The sequence below is a fragment of the Meles meles genome, chromosome 5 (assembly GCF_922984935.1).
Source record: "Meles meles chromosome 5, mMelMel3.1 paternal haplotype, whole genome shotgun sequence".
Lineage (NCBI taxonomy): Eukaryota > Metazoa > Chordata > Mammalia > Carnivora > Mustelidae > Meles > Meles meles.
In genome coordinates this window covers 150,408,969-150,429,706 of record NC_060070.1, presented here as the reverse complement: position 1 = coordinate 150,429,706, position 20,738 = coordinate 150,408,969, and the positions used below count along the sequence as shown (strand labels likewise).

General features: G+C 43.1%; 1 protein-coding gene across 6 annotated transcripts in view; it reads left to right on the top strand.

Moving 5' to 3' along the window:
- Window positions 1–20,738, top strand: part of CARMIL1 (capping protein regulator and myosin 1 linker 1) — a 305,453-nt gene that overhangs the window by 235,668 nt on the left and 49,047 nt on the right. For all 6 annotated transcript variants that reach the window (XM_046004391.1, XM_046004388.1, XM_046004387.1 and 3 more), the window contains 3 exons: window positions 4,364–4,539; window positions 10,075–10,162; window positions 12,394–12,543. In XM_046004391.1, the coding sequence (XP_045860347.1) occupies window positions 4,364–4,539; window positions 10,075–10,162; window positions 12,394–12,543 (414 nt within the window). The remainder of the gene's footprint in view (window positions 1–4,363; window positions 4,540–10,074; window positions 10,163–12,393; window positions 12,544–20,738) is intronic.

The window sequence follows — 20,738 nt, the reverse complement described above, 5'->3', positions numbered from 1 at the left end:
TAGTACTGGGAGTGAAATACATGGGTCATAAATGCCAATATCAGAGGTGAAGAAAGGCTGGAAACTAATGAGCTAAAGCTAATAATTTAAAATTAGGAAGGAAGTGTCTTGATGCCTACAACTTGCTTTCAAATGATCTAGTGAAAGAGAAAAAGCAAATGTTGCTAATTATTAGCAATTGCTAAGTTTTAAGAAAAGGATATGAATATTACTTCACTCTTTCAACTTTTCTGTAGGTCTGGATTTTTTTTTTAATAAATTGGGGGGAAAGATACAAATATTTGCTTTAAAATCAGGAAGAAAGCAAAGATGTCTTTCATCATCATTTCTATTCATTATATTAAAGATTGTGGCCAATGCAATATGACAAGCAAAAGAAATGAAAATTATAAGGATTAAGAAGGAAGGAAAATTATTCTGATTTGTACATTTTATGATTTTATGATGGTCTACATAGAAACCCCAAAAGAATCTGCAGGTACATTGTTAAGATTAGTACTATAAAGTTGCTGGAGCTACACCAATATGTAAAAATTGATTGCTTTTCTATATGTCAACAAAAACTAGTTCAAAAATATCATTAGAAATAATTAACCTTTTAAATAGCAACAGAAAAATCTAAGTACCTAAGAATAAATTTTTTAAAAAGATGTTTAACACCTCAGTGATGAAAAATTATAAAACTTGACTGAAGGTCTTTCACGAAAGTCTAAAACAAAGTAAAATGTGTGTCAGGTTTATGGATAGAAGAGACAATATCACAGGATGTCAGTTTTTCCCAAACTCATCTATTATTGGATACAATTCAGTAAAAATTGCAGTGGGTTTTTAACAGAACTTGACAAAGCTAATTCTGAATATATGGGAAAGTAGTGCTCAAAAAGAGCTCAGACACTTACGAAGAAAAACAAGATGGTTGACAGTCTTATCCCAGCATATATTAAGACGTATCATAATTAGAACAGAAATCAGAAGTAGGCAAACCAATGCAACAGAAAGAGAGATTAGTAGAGAAAAGATGGACTGTTTAGTACCCATATTTAGTGAATCCCTGGACTTGTAAGATTTTTTGTTTTTTAGAGACTGTTCCAAGAGCTGTACAAGGCCCTGGCAGTAAAGGGTAGGATTTCACAATGGCCATCACATACAAGTTGTACACCTGCATCTGGTGCCTTTCGCTCTTGATGAACTTCTAAAATTACATGCTAAGCTTTATACCAATTTTTCTGGATGAGTGTTCATCAGATTCTCAGAGGGGTTCTTTCACACCCCAAGTGGTTATAAGGTGCTACATTCTTGACCGTTTTATGACACATTTAATTTCTGAGGTCTCCACTAGATGCTATATGGTTACCAAGGAGTGTCATCAGAGCTTGGGGTATAGAGGGCTTAAGGGCAGAAGAGCAAGAAAGTCTGTTCAAATGGTAATGCTTGAGCTGAACTGCGTGTGGAGGAGGACAGACCATTTATTCTGGCTGCAGAAGGGAAAAGAAGGATCCTAGGCCAGGAGAATGGTGTGTGCAAAGCCTGGAAATGGAGCCTCGGCCATCATGTGAGAAACTTCAACTGTAGTTGAATGGGAATAACTAGAAGGGGAATATAGAAATAGGACAAGAAATGAAACTAGCAACTTGAACAGTTACCAGGTATTTCGGAGATTTCTATTCTGTGCTAATGAATAATCTTCTGACCTATTTCTGCTTTTGAGGAAGGATGTAAGAGTAAATTTAACATGTTTTAGAGGTAGAGATGGTGGACAGGGTTGAAGACTCTAAAATTTCTGATCTCGTCTGGTACCATCACAATAAAAACTTGGTGAACATGGTGGATTTTGCTGTTGTAGTTACTGTTTAGTGGAGGGTAAGGGGAGGATGAAGTGTGTTACAACTGACCTTTCCATGAAAGAAAATACAGGAGAAATGCTTAGACTGCATTGTATGTATGTATATGTATGTTCTGGATTATGTAGATGGTTGTACGTAAACATTTGATTGAGAATCATTGGAATGTAGGTAGTTATTTGAAACCGTGAAAGGATGGGTGTTGAATATGGTTTGGTGTGCAGAAGGCATGACACTAGGAAGGAGCTGCTGTTCTAGAATCTGAGCTGGGGGCTGGACACCAATAAGTGGTCAGAGCCTCCATTGTAATTTTTTCTCCCCTTTCTACCAACACCATGACCAGAATGTCTCCCATGGAACCCTTGGGTATCATCGACCCAAGGGAACAGGGATGAAAATTGTAGGTTATAAAGAGAGGAAAGGGAGGCTCCTCGGAACAAGGGGCAGGGACACTAGAAGAGGGTCCCTGGAGTAGCAAACAGAGGATCTGAGTCCCCATCTCACCTGTTCCATTAACCAGCTAAGTGAGCTCAAGCAAGTCGCTTCTCTTCTCCAAGAGCCGATTTCCTTAGCTATAAAATGGGTTTGTGAAAACCAGCCTTCACTTAGAAGGTTATTATATGGGTCAAAGGCCACCATGGATGATATTCTTTGGTGGGATATAGTATTCTCATGTTGGTCAGTGGTGGGCTACAGGGGGCAGTAGGGACTCAGTCCAAAGCCTCTGTTGAATTGAGTGCCAAAGGCAGGCTGAAATTCCTTTGTATAGGGTTGAAGTCAAGCAGTTATCAATTTGTAGAGCAGAAAGAGGCCTGAGAAATGAATTTGTAGCGAGAATGCAGAGATCTGCAAAGTTATTCTGAGATAATATTCCACAGAAATTTCACGTCAGGGTCTACACTGGAGGCCAGGCCTCTCCTCTAGGTGTGAGATTCATTCTAGCCGAATTTGCGCTGTCATGCAGAAGGAACCTTTCCGAAAGTCACAAACGTATGGATGAACTTAACAGAATCCCAATAGCATTCTGGTTCCTGAGGTTTTTCTGATCAGAGTACTGGATGCCACACAGTCTGGACCAGAATCTGTTTATTCTCCTGCCAAAAAGGAAAATAATTTGTTTTAAACCGACTTATTTGCATTGCTTGCAGCTTTCTTGGAATGATTTGTGAAGTCAGTAATTAGCATTATAATAGGGCCAGAGCGCTGTCAAAAGATGAATTGCTTTTGGAAACTTCTCAGGTGGCTGCCTCCTCCCCCTCCTCCCCGGTTTTCCAGAAGATCTTTATACACATCCTGCCGCTCTACTGCTCATCCCGCAGCAGAACGAGGGGTGTTACTAGTGGGCGGGGCCTGTATGAGAATTTGTGAGCTGAAGGAGCTCAGGACCAGTCTGCCGTAACAGGCTTCATTCGTCCTTGTTCTCCCCGACTAGTGATGGGATCAAGCTGGCTTCCCTACACTGAGGTCTTACTGTTGAAAGTAGCGGCCTTGGAAGCATTCCTCATGTGACCTGTGACAGGCTGAATTTTTATCACGTGCTGGGCACCGCGCTGAGCACTTCAAGTGTGTAATGTCATTTTATCGTCAGTAATCTCAGGAGGGAAGAACTATTTTATTTGCCATTTTATACAGGAGAATATTAAAATTGGGAAATCAGCAACAGCCCAGTGTCCCTCCGCTAGGATTCAGATCTCGGTTTCTCGCTGGTGCGTTTCATGCCCTTTTCCACGCTCCCAGCCATGTCCTCCAACTCCCGCAAATGATTTAACTCCCCCCACCCCCACATTCTTCAGCTTCAAAATGGTGATCACCTGAAAAGCACCCCCTCCCCCATCTTCGCTGGTGTCAGAAGGATAAAAGGTGCAGAAACATGTTGTAAACTCCAGAGTTTTGATTGTTCTCTGTCAAGTGCCCAGTAAATGTTTTTGTCTGTCATTCATGCTGTGTCTTGTTGTAACAATTATAACTTCACTGAACATTAAAACTTTTCTTTTAAAAGCATACATCCGTGGGTTTTTCACCACCTATGTTTTGACAGAACTGTTGAAGGGTTCGATTTGGGGTTTCTGTGATTTGCAAAATCATGCAAGAGTTCAAGCTTGATATATTTTCTAGGGGTACCTGGTACTTTCTTTTCTAGCAACAGAGAGAACAGTCCAGTGCTACCGGTAAGTTGGTGTATAAAGGCTTGATACATATCTGCTTTTGTCTTCTCCCAAGCGCTTTGGTGTTAGAAGCAGCCGTCACACCGTGACCCTTCAGATGCCAGCCCAAAGCTCAGCTGGGGCTTCCGGGTGATTTAAAGCGGTAAATCCAGTGATCATCTAGCCAGCACTGGTCCCCCAGGAGCAGCTCAGAATCCTTGGTCGTGCTCTGAGGCTCTTGAGTCCCTGTTCTGGAAGGGCTCAGGGTCCTGTATAATCAGCTCTCGGCGTTCTGCCCTACTCCCATGCTCTGACATCACCTCTCCCCCAGCCCTGTGCGTCTGACGTCACCCTCCCCTCCACTGCATTGCGTTACAGGTGTTGCTGGAGTCCATGGTCGATGCTGCCGAGGACCTTTGTCCCAACGTGATGAAGAAAGCCCACATTCGACAAGACTTGATTAACGCCAGCACCGAAAAGATTTCCATTCCACGGACCTTTGTGAAAAATGTCCTGTTGGAGCAGTCTGGAATCGATATCCTCAACAAAATTAGGTAGGTTTATGACGTTAAGAAACCAAGGCCCTGTGGTCCTGGGGACGTAGTCGAGGCCACCGTGGAGACTGGTTACTGTTGGCTCTCACCAGGTACAGTGTGTTCGGCATGTCTCAGGGGCAGTAATTGTGTATAAACGGAGCTGTGCGTGAACGCCCAGGTTTACACGTTTCCAGAACAAGATGACCACGGACGTGCCTGCTTTACTCAGGAGCCTACAGCTCTCTGCTCTTTTTAAGTGTTTGATTTTTTTTTTTACAGTTGAATAAATATTTATTAAGCCCATTCTAGGTAGTTCAAAGTTATTTTTTAAAGGGGAGAAATAATCCAAAAAGATTTTTAAACTGAAAACATGGTACCAATACCAGAGAAAGATCTGACAGTCTTGAGCTGGAATTTAGTTTCCTTTGTAAGAAGCAATCATACTTTGCTTATTCTATTTTCATAAGAAAAAGTGGGTTTCATATATTATAGGCTTCCTTTGCCTTTATATATATTTACTGACACTCAAACATGACACAAGTTTAGATAAATTAATAGTTGTAAAATAAACCTTCAGGATTCAGTCATTCAGAGCATGGCAAGACACTTCTATACAACTTTTTTTTAAGTGGAAAAGATAAAGATTCAAGGAGTTATACTTTTTAAACGAGCACTTTATGTGAATTTTGGTATTTACTAACTTAAGTACTCAAGGACTTGGTTTGAAGAGTCCGACAGACTGAAAGTCTGCTTTTCAAGAGTACTATGATCTTCTATCAATGGAGAGATTCTGGCATTTCTAAACTCTAACAGTTCACGATCTTTGCTTGATGTGAGTAATTCATCATCGACTACGCCAACAGTTGCATCTTCTACCAGAATATTTGCTTGGTATGCTCCAACTGGAATTTCAGGCAATCCAATGTAGTCATGATCTGCCACGACTGAGCCTTGTAAGAGATAGACTGTCTTCTTCACTGGACTCTCTTACATAGGGCTTACGATGGGACATTTTGATAGATCTTTTAAGTCTAGTCCCAGTGTTGTCTCTCAGAACAGCACATCCACTTTCTGTAATATAGTCTATGACACAAGGACCAACCCATTCAGACTGGAACCGACCATCCTTCCACCAATTTTTCCTTTGTCTTAAAACTTCATGACCCACTTTTAAATGAAATGGGTTTAATTGCTTTGGTTTCTTTTTAACAATGATCTTGCTTTTATTTAGTTCATCAGGATTGCTGTTCTCCAACTGTCTTGCTGAAGTTGTCTTATTCTCCATTATTTTATCAGCTTCTTTAATTGCACCTAGAATTCTGGCAAACATACGTGTATCATCACCATCCACTTCATGAAGAGCATCTGAAGTCTCAGGCATATAAGGATTGCGATTAAACGTTTGAAAAAATGGTGTATTTTTAGGAGGTTCCAAGTGAGTTACATTGAACGCAAATGAAATGGCTGATAGGTGATCATCCCAGTTGTTTGGGTGGTCAGCACAGTAATGCTTTGATTGTGCTCGGTGTACTTTCGGTGGGATTAATGGTTTGGGAGGTATGAGAAGTTACAATTTGCTTCGTGCTGAACAATCCATACAGTTCAACATTGATCTCATGAATGAACTCTTCTCTTTGGTCCATTATTATTTTCTGAGGTTGTCCATATAAGAAAAATATATTGATAATAGCTTTAGAAATTTCTGATGCTGGGGTGCCTGGGTGGCTCAGTGGGTTAAGCCGCTGCCTTCGGCTCAGGTCATGACCTCGGGGTCCTGGGATCGAGTCCCGCATCGGGCTCTCTGCTCAGCAGGGAGCCTGCTTCCCTCTCTCTCTCTGCCTGACTCTCTATTTCCTTGTGATCTCTCTCTGTCAAATAAATAAATAAAATCTTAAAAAAAAAAAAAAGAAAGAAAGAAATTTCTGATGCTGAAACATCACCGAGAGGCAAAATCACAACCCATTTTGTGAACCAATCTGTCATGATTATAGTACAAACATGACTTCTGTTGCTTGCATGAAATGGGCCCATCAAATCAACAGTAGCTATACTCCATGGATTCTCCACCTTCAGAAGGTGCTGTTTCGGTGCTAGAATAACTGTATTTTTTGCCACTTGGCAATGCTGACATCTGTTTAAGATGAAGGTCACCATTTTTTCCACTACGGACCATGATGAACCGAAAGTGGTCCTAAACACAAACGACAGGATTTAAGCTTCCTCTCGCGACTTATCTGGTGCTGCCGGCTTGTTTGATTTTTAATGGTGGGGAAGGGGTGTACCTGTTTGTAATCCCTTTCTTCTCCTCCTGAAGCTTATCTTCCACCTTTAAAAATTACTAACTTGAAGTTTGCTTTCTGCTACTGTGCTGTTCGGAGCAAATGCACAGTCTGGAGATAGACAAGGAGGCCCACTTGGACCTGGCCGAATTTGCCCCCTGTGTTCTTTGGTGGGTTTGGATACTGGGTACGTGCTGATGCTGCTCTGGTGTGTTGACCTAGATTTGTGCCCGGTAAAGTTTGAAAAATACGCCAAGACACGAATATTGAGAAGGTGGGATCACCAAACAAACTGTCCTCAATTTCCACCTAGAAACTCTGTGGGGCGCGACGGGGGGTTCGTGGTCTGAATGATACTCCACAGATTCTCAGTGTTTCTCCACTGGGGAGTCAAGAGGGCTAGAAACTAAATTTAGAAATATTTTTAAGTGTCCTCTCTTAACTGTTTCTAAATCTCGGTAGGAATACTTCAGTGTAGCAAAAAACAACAACAACAAAACAAAACAAATCTCAGCTCTTCTCTGAAGAATTGGGAGTTGCGTTAACACAGAACGAATGATGTGTAGCCGAATGAGAACCTATGAGAAAAATGAGATTTAAAATAAGCCAAAAATGACGACAACCTAGCTATGGAAAGTAGATCATGGAACTGCGAGGACTGAGGAATTCTGCAGCGACGGGACAGTCTTAGGTCTAGGGTGCAGCTGTCCCGTGTTGTGTGTTGGGTTTCTACAAATAAAAAACTCTAGGGGCAACTCAACTGCACAGTAAGACTTGAGCAATGAAAGGCCTTTTCGAAGATTTACAGGACCCCATAGACCAATGATGTTATTGACTCGAGCCCAGACTAGGTATGTTTAGTATTTCTGCAACCCGTAGTTTTAGGATTTTTACTGAAGCCCCTGAAGTATTAAGGAAGGAAAAAATGCATTGGCCACCATCCATCTGTCCTACTGGATTGAATTACAAATAGATGACATTCTTTTTTTTTTTTTTTTTTTTATTAAATAGATGACATTCTTGTGACGCCTTTACTGGAGTCCCAAATTCTGTCAGATACGGCCCCTTCTTTTGAACATGGGCTCATTCTGGAAAGTGACCAGCAGGTTAGAACTTCTCGTGTCAGTGAATCACTTCTATGTTCATGGACTCCTTGCTCGGCTTTTTATAATGCGGTATGCGGAGCACATGTGGAATGAAAATACAAACGCTCCCACCTGTGTGTACATCCAGACATAGCCGTGCCCACGCAGGTTCAGTGGAATCATTTCCTCTCAAAGTCTGCAGTTTGGAAGTTCAATAAGGAAGCACATTATCCAGTAACAAGATGATAGAACGATCCTGAAACTGTTTTTTTTTTTTTAGTTCATTTTAAAGGATCTTTTTCGTGCTACAGTTTGAAACAGATAAGCCACGCCTCCCTCACTAAGATGGAAGAGGGGAGAGAAAAAGAGAAATAAATGACTGGTTCTATAGTTTTATGGGGAAAAAAATTCCCAAACGTGTAAAAAAATGAGAGGAAGTACCTGTCAAAATTAGGTTTCCAGGGCGCCTGGGTGGCTCAGTGGGTTAAGCTGCTGCCTTCGGCTCAGGTCATGATCTTGGGGTCCTGGGATCGAGTCCCGCATTGGGCTCTCTGCTCAGCGGGGAGCCTGCTTCCCTCTCTCTCTCGCCGCCTGCCTCTTTATCTACTTGTGATTTCTCTCTGTCAAATAAATAAATAAAATCTTAAAAAAAAAATTAGATTCCCAGTCCCCCTCCCCTCCTAAACCATCCCTCCTGCCCCAGGTTTGCGGTGGGACCCAGTAATCTGTATTTTTAATAAGACCCAGGTGAGGGGGCCTGGGTGGCTCCGTTGGTTGGATCACTGCCTTTGGCTCAGGTCATGATCCTGGAGACCTGGGATCGAGTCCCGAATCGGCCTCCCTGCTCAGCGGGAAGTCTGCTTCTCCCTCTGATGCTTCTTCTCATGTTCTCTCTCTCTCACACATTCTTTCTCTCTCTCTCTCAAATAAGTTAATAAAATTAAAAAAAAAAATAAGACCCAGGTGACTCTTATCAGCAGACACCTCTGGGAAATAATAAAGTAAAGTATTAGATAAGCCCAATAGCTCCCAAGACCCTGTTTCAGAGACAGGAATTAAAGAAATGCTGTTTTATCTTTAGCCTAGGAAAATTTCTAATGTAGACATCAAAGACTTAGCGCCTCCATTTTCCCCTGCCATCCGAAATCTGGCTTGGCAGAAAAAAAAATCTCAATGCAAATTACTGCCTTTAGGTTAGAAAGGGTTTTCCCTGTTCCACAAATAGACTTTCAACCTTAGCTTTAGGGTTAAATAATTTTATTTTGATAACTCTTTTCCCTCTCTAAAAACTTGAATAATTCTTGACTTCAAAAGCAGACTGCACTCACAGGACGACGTGGGAGCATGGGTCTGTCTCTCTCCAGAACACTCACCTTCAGCCCTGTCTTGTGTTTGTATCCGTTTTTGGGTACGTGCGTTTATTTCGGTAGCATCATTCAGACTGAAGACAACAGACGGAATTTGAATTCTTGGGAATACCAGATAACTAAAATGCAGACTGAAGTACCAGCTTTCTGACGGAGACCCTCATGCCTGACTTGTTTATTAGTGAAAACCCCAAAACTAACTAGTGAGTTACTTTGTATCGAGTGGACACCTTCCTAAGGTCAGACGGGGACACTGAAGGTGCACGTCTGGTAACCTGTTCATAAAAGGCAAGAGAGTGGTGAATTTGTTAACAGTTGAAGTAAGACGGGGAATATGGCAGAAGCAGCTCAGTGTGGTACCGCTGGATTGGTAAAAGGCTTTGTATTTTTTTTTAAGGCGGGGGACATGCATATTAAAGTAATAACCCAAGTTTAACAATCAGACTAGACTTTCTTATTTTCTCCAGCCCAGGTTTGTTTTCCTTTATGTCAATGGAGGAATTGTTCCTCGCCACACGGTACATCTGGTTCCCATTCAGTTTCTCTTTATCCAGATGGTTCTCATTTATGCCCCTACATCTTGAGTTTTGAGATCGCAGAGACAGGTTGAAACTGACCAAGCAGGTCTCTTACCTGTGTGTTTATGGCGGCGTTTAAGGCTCATCTTTGGAAATCCTTAGCCCTGTGCAAATGTTCTTCTATTCCGGTTTCAGAGACAGAAGCGGAATCACAGTTGACCTTCTCGACATAGCATCGGGGGTGGGTGATGTTTTTTCTTGGCACAAATTAAGATGCTACTGTGTCCTTTTGCCTTTCACGTAGTGAGGTGAAGCTGACAGTGGCCTCCTTCCTGTCTGATCGGATTGTGGACGAAATCCTGGACGCGCTGTCACGCTGCCATCACAAACTGGTGAGTGCTGTGCCCATCCGGAGTGGGACTTCCGGCTGGGGTCCGCTGTGACGCCGGGCAGCCTCCGGGTTGGGGAGGCAGCTTCTTTCCCACATCTTACTCCTCTGCAGCTTTCTGGGCCACGATCCTACTTTTCCTCTCTGACACTGCTTCCAGACAATTCTAGAACATGTTAGAATCTCTCCAGAGGGAATGGAAGGGCAAGGAGAAGTGATGGTATTGAGAAATTTTGTCGTGCGTTTATAACGCAGATCAGAGTTTTGCTAAGAAATATTACTGAGACTGAGATCTAAAATTAAGGTATTTTAGGTCATTTAACTTTTGTGTGCATATTTTGTTGCTCTCCGACTCACATCGGAGAATGGACTATTCCTGAAAACATGGGGTGAGGGGAAGGAGATATGTGGAGTCCAAAGAAAGGCCAGAGGCAAGTGGACACAGTCTAGGGGTTGGTGGCTGCCGCGTGCCCAGCCAGGCATCTTGGATATAACTGAGGTAAAGAAAGAAATTTCCTTCGTCTAGAGACTCGTTTTATCAAGGTAGAAGACTTCCAATATCGCTGCATATATAAAATATATCAGAAACGTCATGTGTTTTCAACTTCAGGAAGTCCCCCAAGGCGCCGATGGAGGTTTTATTACTCCTTCTGTCTCATGTCGCAAACATTGTAGCAGTGCGATGTGGTACGGATCTCTCAAGCAAGTCTTGACATTTTCCCCAGAGAAAGATTTCAACTTAACTGTGCAGGCTGGAGATGGCCGGGGTTTATGGCATTGAGTTGTTGGTGACGCCAGTGAACCCCACAATGAGAAGAACAGTAACCACTTCTTCTCCCTGAGGCAGACAACACGACTGTTTCAGAAAAATACATAGGCTGTCCTCTAAAGCCGAAAAGGTAGGACAGGCATCTCCTGCCTGGGAGGAGCTAGAGTTGGTGACTCACCACCAGGCACCCATCCCCAACAAGGTCAGGTCAGCAACCATTAGGAAACACGGAGAAGTTTCTAGAGCAGTGGGAGATGGCCACAAATGCAAACACATGTTATTTCTCCAAAGTTTCATGTTTATTGTATTTTACCGGTATATGGCAAACCGGAGATATTAAAAACTGGTTCATCACCCCAGAGGTTTTAAGAAGCACTAGCTTCTCGTTTACGGCACAGGAAAGAGCTATGTTAGTGTTTAGAGCTCCCAAGTCAGACTTTTCCTTTTTTTTAAATAAGCAGACACAAAATCAATGGAGCATCCTTTATGGGAACTTGCTCGATAACCCACGGCTGCAGGGACCACCTCAGAATTCCCCCTTGATATTGAATCAGCGTGTCTGCCCGTGAGCGCCACACTGGACGGCTGAATTGTTCACCTTTTTTGCATTTGCCTTTCTTTGAAGAATTTACTCAAAAAGTGTCCTTTTTTTTTTTTTAACAATTTAAAAAAGAATTGTGTGGGTGCACTTATGTATTGAACTTTAATATTCTGATTTGGATTGTAAGAGGAGAGGTTGACTGCTGTGTGAAAGGAATAGTATCTGAAAAATGAAATTTTGGTTTCAAAGACATTCCAATGACGTTAGTATATCCCCCAGTTTAAGGTTAGAAGCGTAGCCAGAGGTTCACGGTATCGTCAACTGGTTCTCGTCGTTTCCTAAGAATTAAATCAAAGTTCCTGGTGATGAATCAGCCCGCCACTCGAGTTTATTAGTGCCAGCCCTGTTTATTCTGCCTCTTATCATAATGTTTTTAGGTTTACCTAAAGCCTAACAGTGGGATTTAATAAATCCTATCACATACAATATTCACTACCTGAAAACAATGAAAGCTGGCCGCAATTACAATTTTGTTAGCAATTTCCTTCCTTGCAGCCCTTTGAAAACAGGAAGGTTTGAATCATTTTATTTCCCCTAATTAGATACTTTTAATGCACTAGATGGAGAAAGAAGTAATTTCAGAGGAACTGTGAAATAAAACTGATGAAAAAGAACACTCCTTATTTTCTTCTAGACCAAGTGTTCTTGTCATTTACTAAGGGAGGTTTTTAAATTTCTGGCCTAGGACAGTCCACCCTCCAAAGGTGCGAAGAGGTAAGTCATTTTAGGGTGAATGCCTTAAGTGTTGTCACTGGCCGCAGGCAGATAGAGTCCCTCGCCATGCCACCTTGTGGAAGGGTCTCCCAGAGCTCTGCTAACACGCTCTTCTCTTGCCTCTGGTGCTGGCTCTCCTCGACTCTCCCAGGCTGACCATTTCAGCAGACGCGGCAAGACCCTTGCTCAGCCAGAGACCTTAGAGCTCGAGCTGGCGGAGGAGAAGCCAGCGAAGCGCTCGGTGGTCACGGAGGAGGAGCTCACGGAGATGGAGCGTTTGGAAGATCTGGATACTTGTATGGTAAGATGCGTCCTCGGGTGACGCCATCACCCCATCACCACTGGGCTTTGCTACTGTTTTTTGTTGTTTTTCTTAAAGCTCTCACCATTACAAACCAGACCCAAACAGAACTCCCCGCCAGAGAGCCGCCTTTCAGAAACGTGTTGCTTACAGACACTGTTTATGAAGCTAATGAAGCTGAAGCATCAGGTCCCCGCTAAAGGCGTGTACCTAACTTTGGATTTATAAGTTCGTAAAACTTCACTTTATTTCATCTTATTCTGTTCTGTATTCCCGTGTAATTAACATACAGCGTAATATTAGTATCGTGTGTATAATACAGTGATTCACCACTTCCCTACATCACCCAGCACTCATCACGACAGGTGTCCTCCTTCACTCCATCCCCTATGTCCCCCGTCCCCCACCCCCCTCCCCTCTGGTGACCATCAGTGTGTTCTCTAGAGTGAAGAGAATCGGTTGGTTGGGCTTGGTTTGTCTTCCTTGGTTTGTCTCTTTTTTTCCTTTGCTCGTTTTTTGGGTGATTTTTTTGTTGTTGTTTCTTAAAAAGTACCCCCATACCCCCTTCCCAAGGAAAAGTTCTGAAAGTTTCATTGAGCATAAAACCTGGATCTGTGCCTGTGGCTGCAGTGGAAAAAATTCCTAACTTCATTAGGAGAAATGGATTATTTAACTTCTGAAGGTCATTTGTGACAAAATAGTTTCAATTAACCCATTAAAAAGGTGGGGAGGACTTTCCCCACACACACAAAATATGTAGGATGAGAGTTTCTGTCTTGGTCTTATCATTTTCCCCCCTCTGGTGCTTTTTTTGTGTTTTTAATTTACCCAGTTTTGGGCTCTCACCTTAAATTTGCATTTCTGGTTAGTTCCCTTGGCTTCCTATGCTTTAGAGGATGGAATGTACATCAAGGGCTCACCCAGCAGTAGACCTTGATTCCTAAGTCACTTTCTGGATTTCACGTCACGTATCCATCTGGCCACATACCTGGAGTGTTCAGCGTGTTGATATGTTTGTTTGTTTGGGTTTGTTTTCCCTCTGAGGATAATTTTACTTAAGTTCCTATTTCATTATTTTAGAATTTACCATTAGTAGTATAGTTACTTCTTACTTTACCATAAAAACAGTTGTATGTGCCTCTCGATATTTTTATGTTTCACTAAAATAATTCATGTTTTTAGGAATTCCTCATAATCTGGGAGAGTGCCGCTGAGACGGTATCTCGGCTACTTTTTTGCCCAAATGTTTCTACATCAGCTAATAATTGTAGTAATTTTTAGATTCAGCCATTGTTAGCAATGATACTTATTTTCAGCTTTCAAAACCAAGGGCTTGATGTGCCTGCTATTATTTTTCTAGCCCAGAAGAAAAGATCATGCTTTGAGTAGTTTCATATTTTTAAGCCATTGTTATCTGTTAAAGTCCGTGAATAAAATAATTGAGAACCCTCCAGATAAAACCCTATCATATATATACAAGGAAGCTTACAAAGAAGGCCAAAAATACAGTCCTAGATTTCAAAGAACATTCTAGTATAGCGAAAGATGACACATAATTTGCTATATAACTCTGTAAACTTCCAAGTGTATTTGGTCTATATCTGGGAATTCTCAAGTTTTTTACTAACTTGTCTAGTATATTATAAAATGTAGCTTTAGTATTTTTTTTTTACCTTGTTTGCATCTTGAGGCAATGGAAGTTAACGTAGGGTGACTATTCCTGGAAGGTCTCAGGCTAACCCTAAAAGAAAATAAGTATGTTATAGAAAATAAATATGAATCAAAAATTCAAAATTAACTCTGGATGTCACCTTTCCTGCCAGAATTATTCAGTCATGTGTGAGCTGGGAAGGAATAAAGAAAACGTGAGCTACTCGGTTCAGTGAGGAGCCTGTTTCTCCCTCTCTCTCTGCCTGCCTCTCTGACTACTTGTGACTTCTCTCTCTGTCAAATAAATAAAATAAAAAAAAAAAAAAAAAAGAAAACGTGAGCTAGTAAGATGTATTTTGTTGCATTGGTGTAAGTTGTGTGGTTTAGGATGAGAGTGTGTTGGCGAAAAAAGACTGACTTAGGTACTGTAAGGATGGTATTTCATTGTGTCAACTTTGTTTTTGTTTATTTTCTTTGGTTTTGTCATGTGAAAGAAAAAGGTGGTTGTTCTTCAAGTGAGTGGAGTGAGAGGAGAGGAATACTTTCTTTAAACTTATTTATTTATTTATTAAAGATTTTATTTATTTATTTGACAGAGAGATCACAAGTAGGCACAGAGGCAGGCAGAGAGAGAAGAGAAAGCAGGCTCCCCACTGAGCAGAGAGCCGGATGTGGGGCTTGATCCCAGGACCCTGAGATCATGACCTGAGCCGAAGGCAGAGGCTCAATCCACTGAGCCACCCAGGCGCCCCCAAAATTTATTTTTTATTAAGATGCAATCAACATATAATACTCTTAAGTTTTATTTTTAATTTTTTTTTTCTTAAAGATTTCTTTATTAGGGAGAGAGTACGCACGAACAGGGGAAGGGGCAGAGAGAAAGAATCTTAAGCAGGCTCCCTGCCCAGTGCGGATCACAGGGCTCAATCCCAGGACCCTGAGACAAAATCAAGTGTCTGACGCTTAACTGACTGAGCCACCCAGGCTCCCCTTATTTGTTTTAAAGTAAACTCTACAGCCAATGTGAGTATTGAACTCACGACCCTTGAGATCAGGAGTTTCAGGCTCTATTGATGGAGCCTGCCAGACATCCCAACATTGTTTTACTTTGAGGTGTACGACATAATGATTTGATGTATGTATATATTGTAAAAGGATGACCACAGTAAGTTTACCTCTGGTCACATAGTTACAAATTTTTTGTTCCTGGTGGTAACTTTTATGCTCTCCTCTTGGTAAGTCTCCAATAGGCAGTAAGGTACTAACTCTACCTACAGGGGCGTACATTATATCCCTCGGACTTGTTTATCAGACGGCTAGAAGTCTGTACCTTTTTTTTTAAATGCAGATGCATTTGGGTTATATTTTAAAATGGAGGACCAGAGGGCAAAACCACGCTTCAGGAATGCCCAGCCCGGATTGGCTTCCATTTTGTAAGAATGCTCCCGTCGCCGTGACACAGAGGAAGCAGGTCTAGACCAAGGTCTCTCAGAACCACGCTCTGACGGTGGCCCAAGTTAGAAGGACGGTCCTTTCCTGGCCCCGACTGCCGCTCCTGGTAGAGCACCTGTTGCATCGTGGGACGGAGCAGGGCGGAAGGCGTTGAGGGGGGTGACCTGAGAAACACGGACAGAGCTCTCTATAGAAACCCAAATACATGGGCAGAATTTTTAAGTCATGAAAATTGCTTTGGTCCGTTCCAGCGAATGCTTTAACCATTGTTAGAATGAGGTTAATGACTTGGGAAGTGGCGGAAAGCCGAGCTGAGTTTGCTGACAGTTTAATGAGCAGGAACGTCCGTGCGTCCACAGTGTGCGTGTGAGCGCGTTTGGGCTGCGAGGATGTTGTCGATACCCTCCGCCCGCCGTCATCCTCCGCCACCGCAGACAGCACATCACACACCGGGACAGCTCCCCCGAGGGCAGGGCTCCGTCCTAAAGAAAATCAGTTTTCTGGGCTCTGGGCTTCTTACCCTAAGCCAGTGGCACAAATTCAGAGCGAATTTGAAAGGGGGAGAGGATTCGTTTCACCTTTTAAAACTACCCGCCCTGCCGCCGCCTTTCATGATCCGAGTGGCTGATGGACGGCTGTCTCCAGACTCATGCCGTGGTGCTCACCTGGGGCCATTTTAAAAGGGTTTGAAGAACAGCTTTCCAAGGCAGAGACGTTGAATTTGTTTCGGTTTTCTAAATGAGCCTGTGCCTGTTCCTTGGCAACATTTCTGACATAAGTGATCCAGGAAGATAGGACACAAGGTTAACTGCTGTGTGGAAGATTCCAGAAGGCCAAGTGCATCCGTGCCTGCAGACAAGCTTTCCCATGTGGAATCGTGAAGCCCCGCTGGGTAGAACTTGTGCCCCCCACACAGCAGAGCCCTGGCAAGCGTGGTGAGGTAACTTTTCTCTTCCCTGAAGTGTTGGTTGATAGCCCAGAGCCCGTGACACTTCCCCTAGGGCATTCCAAAGTAACTTGGACTCCTCCAACCTTCTCCTTCGAGATTCTACTTATAGACTCAAGATCCTGGCATTTTTTTGCCTGTGATGTTCATGACATCTGCTAAATCTATTTTTGAACATTTCTTTAACAAACTTAGTAGGCAGTCTGGGCGGCTCTTTTTTTCCCTACCCCTAGATAATCTTATCATCATGTTTCTTCCATGTCTCCCTAGTCCAAAAGTCAGTCCATTTCAGTCCTTATGTCTCTGTAAGGAACCACACTCTAATCACACTAAGGAAGGTTTAGCACCATAAATGAGGGGTAGAAATTTATATTAGTTGAGTTCAGTGGTTGTCTTTTTGGAAACGGAAACAACCTATATGACTGATTTCTTAAACTTGCCATCTAAGTGAGGGCTGAAATTCGGGTGAGTGATGAGTGGTTTGATGCCTAAGACCTTCTCATCAGCCTTAATTTCATAATTGTTGAAGGAAAAGGCAGTTTTCTTTAAATAAAAAGGCAGAGTTACAAAACTGTCTTCAATCAAATAATTATCTCTTTTTGTTTTAACTAGAAAGAAGCAAAGAAGTTATCTAGTTCAAGTGATGGCTGTCATGGGGGGGCAGAAAGAACAAGAACTATTAGAATAAGCTGCAGACTTTTTTCAGCCTGTGTCCACTCTCCTAGCCCCAGAGATTCTGATGTCAATTTACTCCAGACAGAAAATCAGATGACTTCAGAAGTCCTCTTGTTCATTTAGCACTTGGGTGTAGTCCCTGTAATGTGCTGGGCACTGTTCTTAGCTCTGTATAAAGAGGAACCAATTCAGTCCTTTCAACCACCTAGAATGATAAATCTCATTAATTTCTTATGTCTAACAAATGGGGAAACTGAGGCATAAAAAGCTAAGTAACTTGTTCAAGTGACCTTGAACAAAGACAGGCAGTTTGGTACCATAGTCTACGTGTTCAACCAGTATATGGCTGTCCTATATGGTGGATTTCTTACTTCCAGAATTAAAGCTTCCGTTAGATTTAATTAGACTTGCATTGCTTTGTGTAACCTATCTGCTTACTGATTCCAGACTAAATTGCTATGTAACCAGGAACACAAGTGAAGGACGTGTGCCCAATAACCCTAAGGTCAGCCTGCAGGTTTGACACATGACTGGAAACCGCTGTGTCAAAAATCTGACACCCTCAGTTGTTCAAAATGAATCTACCCACTTTGGGTGTACCTGGACCATTCCTTGCCTTTCCATGTGTTATTTTGTTGCCGATAATGATTAATTAACTTGCTCAGTGCCCATAATCTCGGCACCCATGCCTTCTGTGTCACACTGAGATGCGTATTTCCTTTGCTGCTTGACTGTCCGCAGACCATCTGTTCTTTCCTCGCGAGCAGGTGCTCTTAGGAGACCAGTATTCCCAGCTGTCTCTTTCAACTGCACTTTGTCCTTGGCCTTTGGAGTATCGAGGGATGTGGTTCGCAGTCTACTGATGAGTTACTTCTCAGTATTTAATTTATCGCTATATATAGTTTACCACCTTTAAAAAAAATCCCAGAAGCTCAGGGTTTAGGATCGTGTGCCAAGTGGGTGAAGAGCCAGGGTCTGCTTCGTAGCATAACTAGCTCACTAATTGTATGTAATACTTTCATTTATTTTAATGAGTGTCATACCCATTTGAAATCAAAAGATATTCATGCAGAGAAGCCGTTCATCTACTTAACTGCTGTTTCCTAGGAAAAGAATTTTAAAAGGCTTGAATTATTATCGAGTACATCTTATGAATCCTTATTTCAGTGACAAAATAACAATTATTTTCCCTTAACAAATTCAGCGTTGAATCTTAATATATAATTTTTAAGCTTTTTTTTTAAAGATTTTATTTATTTATTTGAGAAAGAGAGCATAAGAAACATGGGGTTTCAAGGCAACCTATGAAAACCTCTTGATTTCCAAATACTAATTTTCAGAACTATAGTACAATCTGTAGAGTGCAGCTAGAATGGGTGTTGTATGTCTCTCAAAGTTTCTAGTGATTTCTATGGCAGTCCTTTGTGGAAATGCCAGTGGCATCCACAAGTCCACAGAGAGGTCACCATTCCCTGACAACTGACAGTTACTTAATCTTTTAATTTATGACCGACACCAGAACTGTTGCAGAGGCCTTACTCCAGGGATCTCCCTAGAAATCTGCCCCCAAACCCTTTTTTAGAAAGCCTAACATACAACAGTGACCACCCTCAGGAGCCCCCAAAGGACAAAGGAGACCCCATGGGAAATCCCTGTGACATCCCATTTCTACAGTCACCCCTGGCCTGTGACGGAACGGTTGCACTGCTCCCAGTGTGAACCAAACTCCCGAGGAGGAACGCGGGGGGGACTTACAAAATCCCTCCCCCCGTAAAATGACTTAGAACATGCACTAGCTGTGCAGTCAGGGCATTCCAAAACCAACATCCAAGTCGTCTCTGCTTGCAGAGGATGTCTGAGCTCAGTGCTGACATGTAATGATAATTATACAAGACAATTTTGGTTTCTCTCATGAGTTAAATTAAGCAAATGACCCTAATAGCCTGTGTGTTGATGAAACAAACAAACAAAAACATTCCATTGTTTAGGGGCGTGCGTGTGTGTGTGTGTGTGTGTGTGTGTGTGTGTGTGTGTGTGTTGAGGACACAGCGTATACTTATATTTCCCTTAAACTGGACATATTTTTTTAAATAAAGTCCTAACTAGTTAAGTGCATCTGCGTTATGTCATGGCGCCTCGTTAAGGACCGCCTCAATTACTAGCCCTAAAAATCTTGTCACCATCTACATGTCATGGTCACTGTTCACTTTATCCCAGCATACCTCTGTTACAAACGTGTGCGGGAGACAGCGCAGCTCTTTGTCAAGCGTGGGGAGAATCCTGACGGCTGGTTTGCTCCCCATCCCATGAACGCATCGCTCCGTGACGTGTGCCTAACTTTGCTGGAGCGCCTCAGAGCTCAACGTACACTTGACCGAGAAAAAGAGTTCAGGGCCTGAAGTATAGTTTCATTCAGGCTTTGTTTTTTTGTTTTTTGGGTTTTTTTCTTCTTAGTTCTGATTTGCTCCTTTTTTTCTTCTTTTCCCCCCAAATTCTTGCTGTCTGAGTGGGTCTCAGCTCTTTCGGGCTTGAGGTGGTTTTACGTTGATACAGTGAGATGCTGGATGTGGTGCGTGAGTGCTGTTCTAGAAGGCACGTCGCCCAGCCCAGCGTGGGGGAGGGGCGTGGTCGAGGAAGGCTACCTGGAGGAAGATTCTGAGCATCACGCCTGGCACATAGTGGGCGCTTGGTAACTGTTGGGACATTGAGAGAAGGCACTGGAAAGAGAAGTCGGCTGGGAGGAGAATGAGTAAGTAAACGTGGCTGAGAGCAGCGCACACAAAGGTTCAGAGCGAGGCGAGAACGTCGCAGATTAGGCAACTGTCGAAACATTAGGGTGTGGGCAGGGGTGAAGGGTTGGGGGCGGCGAAGAGGCTGGAGGCCACGCCGCAGTCCTGTAGACTCCCGAAGGGCTAGCTTGTGCATGTATTGTTCAAGGAGCAAGGAGTCCATGCAGATGAGGCTTCCGGGAGAATGGCAGGTCTTACCAGAAACGGACAGTGATGGACGTGTCGAGTGGGGGTGCCCGCCAGACCCTGGCTGAGTTGTCCCATTGGGATGGCGGGTATGCCTGGGCTCAGCAGCCGGGTGTGAGTGACTGCAGCCGCAGTGTAGACACACTCCCCGGTAGTGATCACTGCCTTCCCAGCTGTGTAGCTGCTTTCCTTTCTACATTCGCGATATTTACCCGTTTACCCTGAGCCGTGCTTGTGTCTTCCACCGCTCCCCTGACGTCTCAGTTTGATGTCCAGCAGACATCTCACACTTAGTGTATCTACACCAGAGCCGCGGACGCCCCCCAGGCATGCCCGGTCCCCACCTGTGACACCAGCTTTGCCCAGCAGGCTCAGCCGCTCCCTTTCCCAGACTGCCCCGTCCCGCTCTGTCCCTCAGCCTTGTCACCCTGGGTGACACACACCGGCAGCCCCCACTCCTGTGCCTCTGCGACCTGTCAGTCCCTACCCAGCAGCCT